This window comes from Carassius gibelio, chromosome A1, assembly GCF_023724105.1.
Source record: "Carassius gibelio isolate Cgi1373 ecotype wild population from Czech Republic chromosome A1, carGib1.2-hapl.c, whole genome shotgun sequence".
Classification (NCBI taxonomy): Eukaryota; Metazoa; Chordata; class Actinopteri; order Cypriniformes; family Cyprinidae; genus Carassius; species Carassius gibelio.
In genome coordinates, this window is record NC_068371.1 from 38,682,916 (window position 1) to 38,692,502 (window position 9,587).

The 9,587-nt window shown below is 37.2% G+C and overlaps 1 protein-coding gene across 1 annotated transcript; it reads left to right on the top strand.

Moving 5' to 3' along the window:
• The first annotated feature begins 442 nt into the window (after positions 1-442).
• On the top strand, positions 443-6,311 carry LOC128020977 (G protein-regulated inducer of neurite outgrowth 3-like). Its single transcript, XM_052607823.1, has 2 exons — positions 443-596; positions 3,372-6,311. Exon 2 carries the CDS (start codon positions 3,471-3,473, stop codon positions 5,484-5,486), a length of 2,016 nt encoding a protein of 671 aa, XP_052463783.1. The 5' UTR covers positions 443-596; positions 3,372-3,470; the 3' UTR covers positions 5,487-6,311.
• The last annotated feature ends 3,276 nt before the right edge of the window (positions 6,312-9,587 follow it).

Genomic DNA, 9,587 nt, shown 5'->3' on the forward strand with positions numbered 1-9,587 from the left:
TTCGTCATCAAAATTACGCCACAAAGCACATTTGTTTGTTTGAAAAAGTGTTTGTTGATTAACAGAACAAAGAAGAAACATCTGGAATATTACATAAAGGATTTTTTTAATTATTTAAAATTCATTTTAAACCAACCCAAAGTAATGAAATTTTCATTTAAAAATAATTTTACATTTTGTATTATATTATTGTATTTTTACTTAATTGTGATGCTATGGAAATAAAATAACTGTATATGATTTATATCTTTAAGAGGGGGAAAAACAGCGAGGTTTTTATGCAGTATATATTAGTTTGTGGAAGGACATGAAGAGACCGACGTATTTTTTCTTACGTTACTAGAGTTTTTAAGGAGCAATGGCGCAATCTAGCGGTGATGGACAGAAGCGCACGCCTTCTGCTGCCAGCTGCCACAGGAAGATTGAGTTTGAGATTGGGATGCGCTTGGAAGGCGTGGTTTTATCTCACAGACACGCGCCTGACATTCTTTCATTGATAATCCGTCGAGCGCGCCAGCTAGTGCACGAGCAGCGCGTCAATAGCGCACTAATCAAACGAAAATGATATGAATATGAGACGGACGCACACGTACAAGGTAGGATTTTTATGCCCGTGCATTCTTATCTGCAGCTCCTACAGGGAGACGTTACAGTGGGAAATTTGCAAACAAGGTCAAGTTATGGGATTTTTATAGGATATATATATATATATATATATATATATATATATATATATATATATATATATATATATATATATATATATATATATATATATATATTTATATAATGTATTAAAGCTTATTGTAAAGCTTTTATAATTAAAGTATAATTGACAAATGCGCATATTTAAGAGATTTAAACCAATTAACAGGGGTTTAATTAATTTATCATACTAATGCATTGTGCTATATAGATTGTGTCTGGGTTTTTGTCCTACTGCATGTGTGTGTGTGTGTGTGTGTGTGTGTAGGTCAATTTTTTGCCTATTTTATGGGGGACCAAATGCATCCGCATTTATAGAAAAATCTGAAATCAGCTATTCTATGGCCAGTCCTACTAGATAATGTTTTAAATTGTACATTAAAATGTAGACTGCAAAATGTTTGGGGGTAGGGGATTGAAAATCATTTAAAGATAGGGAATTGAATATTATTAGTCCCCTCTGTGTGTGTTTGTTTGTGTGTGTGCTCTCGTAACCCAATTTAAAGATGAGTTTGCTAATGTTTGCAAATGAAACGTCTCTTTGTAAATTACTGGATTCTTTGCAATCTGTTGTCGTATTTACAGCCCCAATCAATATGCATGACTTCATCCTGTTAAAATTGATCATTTTAGGGTCATTTGTGTAGTCTTTTGTTAACCAGCTCCATGCAGAGATACTTATAAAAAATGCATTTCACTTCCTGAAGTCTGGATGTATGTTCTTGTGAAATATTTGCTGGATATACAGTAGATATTGACATTTAACATGAGACATTGACGCCAGAACTTAATATTTGATAGTATGTTCCCCACCCCCATCCTCCTGCAAATGTGAGCATCCTCCGAACAGCTCTCATCAATGACAGGTCACGATTTGGACTTGGCGTAATTGACTTTCATGCTTTTGTCAGGCAATTAGAGTGAATGTTTCCGCATTAGCCAGTGAAGCGCACTGGCTCAGTCTTTTGTTTTTTATTTATTTTGTGTGAGTGCATGTGTGTGAGTGTGTAATATGGCGCACAGTTTTACAAGCAGAAAGGAACAAAAAGGAAAGAAATGTAAAATACCATACCATAATTATACAAACTACACTGAAAGCACTTTCTGCAGCAGACAGAAATGCTTTGTTCATATGCATTAAAGTAGGCATGGTAAAATATTAGTATATGCATGGTAAAATGTAATGGTTTTGTCATTGGCTTATGCATATACACTGTAAAAAAAAAATTTGTTGTTAAAAAAAAGATTATTGGAGTATGTTTTACAAGAAAATACTATTTCAGTTCTACACTGAAAAAATAAATGGCGATGTTACGGCTATCTGTCGGTCTTATTTTGTTCAATAAACAATGCATTCTTAGTGATTTAGTATGATGGTAATTATTTTAATAGTCAAAAATAGCTGTTGTTTTATGATGCTTGATGATACTTCTGCATGCTCTAAAACCCTAAATGTATTTGCATTGTATGCTTTTGGATTGAGTCTATGGCTTCAATGGTGAAGCTAGCTTTGCTCAGTGAGGCTGATCTTTACCGTGAATCAGCTGTGGTTTGGGTTTGACTGTCAGATTTCCATTTTTGAGGCTCCTCGGGGCTATTTGAGTCGCTAAGGTCAAACACTGAATAATTGCTCACCAGCTCCTCAGAATAGAGAATGGTACAGAATATGGTAGGATCAATTCAAATACTGACTTAGTGCTATTACACTAGTGAAATTATCTTAAAATATATTGCCAATTATCACAGTATATTGCTTTATTAGTGTAATTGCTTTATTGCTTGAATAAAATAAACTTTAAAATATGATAATGATAATAGGCTTCATGTCTTAGTTTATTGAGAAAGTGTGTTGTTGTTATCAGTTATGCTGACTGCAGTGTGTTTCTGTTATGTTTGAAGTAATTATGCCAACAAACTGCTTTTAGGACCCATGATTCCTTTGCTGATGAATAAGAGTCTGGAGCATCGTATACCAATGAAAATCACTGGGAAAGTTTGAATATTTCCAATATATTGAATGTTAAATTAATTCAGCAGACTAGATACGAAATCTGCCCTCCTGAATATTTAATAATATTCACTGTATATATGTCATAAAACTGTATTATATTATAATGTACAAAGAGTTTTACCCATTTCATTTACAGTTAATTAAATTAACTGTAAGGATAAACTATGTGAAATACAATTAAATCTTAATAAATAATTGATATTAAAAATATAATTTTATGTTTTTGTGCCATGTTGTTACTATATTTGTGTTGTGTTTTTTTACATTAAATGTGCATGTGACAGACACAAAATTAAGCATTTTTCTAAATGCATACAGAGTAATTGATGTCACAAAAACTGTTTTTCTATTGATGTAATGCTTGACTGAACAAGCAAAGGATGACACTGCTACGAGTAATGGCTTATGATGGATTAGTTGTACTTTTTGTTTCATTTTAGTGGGATCTCAAACATTTACACTGAATCACGGGAACACTTTACTATTTTTCTTTCTTATTATATTTAGTTTCAGTTCTTGTGTTCCTTCATAACTGTGTATATGGTTTACAGGTAAATTACAGATTCTAACACATTTCTTTCAATAATCATAAGAAGGCAGCAGTAGAAATATCTCCTCTTGTGTATCTAAAACTATTTTTATCTGTCTGCTCTAGGGAAGCCTTGGAGGAGACAATATCAGGCTTTCAGGGGTGAACCAAACTGAGTTAGGGATATATTGACTTTGAATTTTCATCACACAAAAGGGATTCAACATGGAAAATGTACCAAACCCCAAAAGGACTGTCACTGTCCAGATGATGCCTCAGCTCACTAGTATAGATGTGCTTGGAAATAAGGAGTTAAATGCTAACTGGGACATTGAACCAAAGTTAACCTTAAATCAGGATTGCTCCTCTGACAAAAAAACTAAACCAGATCAGGATAACATGAACCTCAAGTCCTCCGTCAAAGATTGCCACACAACTCTTCTTGGTGGGACTGTCCTTGAAGACAAAAACATGTCATCCCATGGCAGTGAAGATCACAGGCAACCTCAAAATAGTCACACGAACATGAAGACGTCAGGTCAGTGTGCCAGGAACGCTGAAGGTAAAAGAACTGATACCAATTCGAACTTGAAAATTGTCCTTTCAACATCCAGCCCATCATCTACAGCTACAAATAACAAGGAGAAAAATAGTAATAGCACAACAAAGACACTTGAAAACGAACAACATGAGCCCAAAACACAGAGCAAAGCATCAGTAGCTGAAGAAACTAGTGCAATCAAAGAGACCCGTCACAATTTAATGCCATGCCAAGCTCAGGCTTCCCTTCAGGAGAAATCATCTCCCAGCACCAACAACACAATCAAGGACATGTCACTTCTATCCGAATCAAAAGATGTAGGTTGCAACACCAGCGTAACCATCACCAGCAGTTCCCCATCTGAACTGGCATCCACCACCAATGCTCCTAAAACGGATTACTCCCGAGTTGCAACAACCGAATCTTCTCAACCAGCACCTGGGACAAGTATTAAGACCCCACAACCGCACCAGATCCATTATACCCCTGTTAAAGAGGACAAATGTAGCAATGCTTGCTTGAAGAAGGACTTTAAACTGCCAGGTACCTCTCAAGAGACTTCTTCTGGACACCCACTGGAGTCTTCAGCTAGCAATGCAAGTCTCTCAATCCACACAGAAGTGACTGATGAAGAGGTCCTGACGCCAGGAGCATCTCCTGAAGAGCAGAAGTCGGTCCACTGCAAACTTTATCGTGAGGCTTCTACCATGACTTCAACAGCTGAGTTTGGCAACCAACCCGGCACGAAACGGCATGATGTGGAGGTGCAGGCAGTGCCCACGGTCTGCAGTCAATCTACAGCCACTAGCCCTAGTCTTCTATCTCTACAACCCCATCGGAGATCAGTTGGCCTGCTACCTAAGGAGACTGACAGTATAGCATTGGTCACTGAGGTGAAGACCACCTCAGAGATTTATTGCAGTACACCATCTGTTGTTTCATCCAGTACGAAACCCCCACAGTCTGGCACGGTGATGGTGCATGTAGATGCTGACCTTCAGGAAGAGTCCAAGCTTGGGGCCAAGCCTAAAGAGCCTCTACACAACAGCCAAAAAGGATTTTCACCTCTTCAACCGGTTTATCAGATCAATATCGAGACCTGCAGCCAAACCAAACAAACAAACGAGACTACGAGCCAAGGTTCAGCTGCATCTGGTCCTCATAATGTGGCCTGTGTGCAGGAACCCAATGCAACATCTGATAAGGCCTGCAAGGATCTGCCAGAAAAATTGGCCAAGCCTCCTGCATCTAAATCCAAGCTGCCTAAGGAGGCAGTATCTGCAAAACCTCCAAAGGACATTACAACGGCTACTCCTCCAACATCAAGCTCCACACCACAGAGCAAAAAGAGAGACCGGCAACAGCAGGGAGCATCCAAACTAGACCCTGAGAAAGATGACCAAGAGGCCAAGCAATCAAAGAAGAGCGTGCATGATGTTGTGTGGGACGAGCAAGGTATGACATGGGAGGTATATGGAGCATCGGTAGATCTCGAGTCGCTGGGTTTTGCCATTCAAAGTCACCTGCAGTGCAAAATCAAGGAGCATGAGAAGATCTTCACCCAGACATCTCTCAGAAAAACATTGGCTCCACCTCCCGGCAAGAAGAACAAAAGAAGGCAGGTTAACATCAACTTCAGGTCCATGTTTCAAAATGTTCGCCGACCCAACTGTTGCTCACGGCAGTCAGTGCTAGAATGAAAGACGATTGGTTGTCATTGACGTGATCTTCCACGGGACTGTGCAAAGCATGCTGGGAGAGTGCTCTCATTTGTTTTTTGAAGAGTTTGTTAAAAATAGAAACTAATGGTGATCTGAGTGTTATTAATCTTAAAGGAAATATTTTTAGAAAATTATGAAATTATTTATGGTGATAGTAAAACTATAATGATGTTTAGAGTGCAATGGCAATAATTATAATTAATATAATAATGGTAAGTATAATATGTAGTAATCTGCATGTGTAGCCTATTAGTTGGCAGAATGGCAGTCTTCTAACTACCCAAGATTATGCACTGTACTGAAGAGCAGATGTATGCATATAACCTTTTTAACTGACTTTGTTTCGTTGAATATCTTTTTAAACTCGACAAGTAGTAGATATTTGTTTAGCATAATTTCATTTGTAACATACCGTTGATTTATTGTGAATATTTAAACTTTTTTTTTATTTTAAATAGACAAAGAGTTTCCCGATGCTTGTTGCCATACTTGGTGTAAACTGAGCCTGTTTCTGTTCAAAAACACAATAGTGATGTTACTATGATTTTATATTAAAACGAGAAAAAAGCAGTTACTGTGTTTACAGCAATCATTGCAGTTCACGAGTGTTGGTCACAGCAGTCTAATTCCATCAAAATGAGCATACTGTATATTAGATCACTCACATTAATGTGGAAATGATGCTAATGAGACACTTAAAGATACATCGGAGATTGTTTTGGGGGGTTTAAACATCTGTTACATGAGTTAGAGCTCATGTGTATGCTCTTTTAAATGTTGTATAATAAAAACAGATCTACATCATTCTTTTGGCTATGCACAGCTTTAAACTTTACAACACAATTAGACTGATAAATATAAAGAAATGCATAAACCTTCTCCGTTATTCATAGCATCATTAAGACTGCTAATAAGTTTGCTTCTGGGTCTCAGATTTGAACTCTCTGTCACCCTGCTGGAGACCTGGGTGGTTATTATTAGTGCATTACTGTATGGTTGCTATATGGATGCTAGGGTGTTTATGGGTGGTTGCTTACTGGGCCAAATCAAAAAACACCACACATGTCCTCTGTGGTCTTCTGGTCTCCAGATATGACGTGGGTCTTTCATTCAATACTGGTATATGGTATTATTTTCACATGGTTTAGCGTCTGCCAGATTCAAATCCTAAAATTGCCTCAAGTACAAATGGTATTAATTATGCACTTAAGTTTAGTAATTAGTTTATAACCCTAAATATGAGTAGTAATGATGATGTGCTATGTAAAGATGAAGGTAAAATAGGAATTACTATTTGTGTTGTTGTGTTAAAGAAATTTAGCAGTCAGTTGTTGTATGTATTAGTGATTATTTTTTTTGTAATCATGAATGACTGAATGTTTTGTATTCATTTGATGTGTGTACAAAATATATGTATAAAATCATTCAAAACCATACATTTATTAGGTCATCTGGAATCCACATAGTTTCAGGTGGTACTGTCTGCAACCAAAGGCAATGCCTCATTTACTGCAGTTCTTGTAACTGCAAACCCAGCAAGTTCTCATGCATTAACAGTACATATCGTAGTCTATTCCCTGCATCACTGTATAAAGCTCTCTTTGGAGCCAGCAGCAGCAGGAGATTACATCAGAGCTTCTCCCCGGTTGTCTGATCAGTTTTGCATCAGCTGCCATTTCCATCACAGCTCCCTTTTGTTTACCTGCTGCTGCTGCATTAAATAATTGGAAGAGCTCCAGTGCTTCCTCTCACGGCTGTGCTCCCCACGGAATATTTGCCCTACATATGTTCATGCAACACAAACACACACACACACACACACACACACACACACACACACACACACCTTGATTTACTCTTTTTGTCCTTCTACTACTGAACCCTCTTCTCATTTGGTCTATTCTGAATGTATACAGCACTTTGCATGAACACAGTACAACTTTATGACACATTACTTTTATTATAAAACATTATAGGCACAGCGCATAAAACATGTTTCTGTTGTAAGAATAATTCGATCTAATTTGATCTAACATAAAATTAACCGAGCATGAACAATAGCTAATCACATTAAATGTCTGAATCCCTTTGAGCTTATTTTCATAATTGCACAAAACAATTAAGCTTTATTTAGAATGCCTTTTAATTCAAATGGTAAATATGTATAAAAATACATAATTCTAAATATAGTGATAGTATATTTTAATTTTATAACTTTTAACTATCTATTTATTGTGAGATTCAAAAGTCTTGGACTACTAAAATACACACACACACAGTTAATTTGTATTATTTATTTATTTATTTATTTACTGTAAATAGATGTAGCATAATCACAATTTAGTGCATGGATGATTTCACATTGTGAGAAAAAAATCCCTTAAATGTATTAAATATTAAAAACATGCTGCATTAAAAATATTACTCAAATATTGAAGGCCGGATAAATAAGTTACAGTCTTTATTTGAGATACATGGCCATTCTGGTTATGTGGTGACAGCCCTGTCACTTCCTATTAGCCCCAATTTGTGAGCGGTACTTTAAGAATATTCAGTCTCCTTATCAGCTCATATTAGATGTTAAACAGCTGCAGGGTGAAAGACCATCATCTTCTACACGAAACCGATCTCACGCTGTGATACCACCTTCCCTTCACTCTCCTCCTCATCATAATTAAATCCTGACAATATGGCACTCTTCACTCATAGCTTCAGCTCAGACGGTCCGAACCAGTAAGGTGTCAGTAACTGTACATTGTACCCCTTACACCACTCTACGGATACTGACATAATATTACATATAATAAATACACTGATCAGCCACAACACTGACAGATGAAGTGAATAACACTGATATTGTTACAATGGCACCTATCAATAAATGGGATCAGGTAGACAATTTAGGAAACAGGACAAATGGCCAATAGAAATGATCTGAGTAGTTTTAACAAGGGCTAGATGACTGGTTCAGAGCATCTCCAGAATGGCATGTGTTGTGTGGTGTTCCCAGTATGCAGTGGTTATACTGACCGAAATTGGTTCAAGGAAGACTTACTGTTGCTCAAATTGCTGATAAACTTAATGCTGGCTGTCATGATAGAACGGTGTCAGAACACACAGTGCATTGCAGTTTGCCAGATCTGTGTAGCTGCAGACCTACAATGGTCATGTGAGCTTCAGAACTAGACCACGGAGCAATGCAAGAAGGCTGTCTGGTCGATGGAAGGGTGCATGTGGTATTCCCTAATGGCAGTAGCCATTTTCAGCAGTATAATGGACATTGTCAAGCTGCAAATGTTATTCAGGAATGGTTTGAGGAAATAGTTCAAGGTGTTGTCTAGGACTCCAAAGTCCCCTGACTTTCTGACTGAGCATCTATGGGATGTGCTGGACCAACAAATCCAGAACATGGGTAAACAGAACAGAAAAAACAGAAATTAATCAAAAATTGTTCAGAGAGATAACATCTCTCATATGGCGAGAAAGTTACACAGTATTTTTTTGATAACAGGTAATTCCTGGTATTTATGAGAGCAAAACACAGTTTTCACAAGGGCCACTCGCTGCAGAACTTATTTTCTCTCCAGAATTCCAGAAAGAACCTCAGAGACACTCTTTAAGGAGCGAGTCAGATAGTGACACTGGCTTCCAAAGGCTCCTTCTGAACAAACCTCTGGTTGAGCAACTGAGCATATATGGGCTGCTTCAATGAAAGGGGCTCTTTAAAAAGACCCTCTTTCACTTGCGCCATTCAATACCTGAGAAACAGGCCTTGACAATATGTGCGGCACAGCAAACTGTTCTTTTTCATCTCTGTTAAATATTTCCTCCCAAATACAAAGTGTTCAGTCAATTGCTTGCCCTTCGTATGTTTATTTTTAGACCCAACAGATCCAGGTATTTGTATGAAGCCTTAAAGGGATAGTTTTAGCAAAAAATGAACTTCATGTCATTCCAAAATAACTTTTTTTTTCCTTCCGTCGAGCACAAAGAGGTTATTTTGAAGAATATTTCATACAGTGACAGTCCAAAACTGTAATTAATAACAGTCAACAATCAACAGTATTACTAAACAAAGTC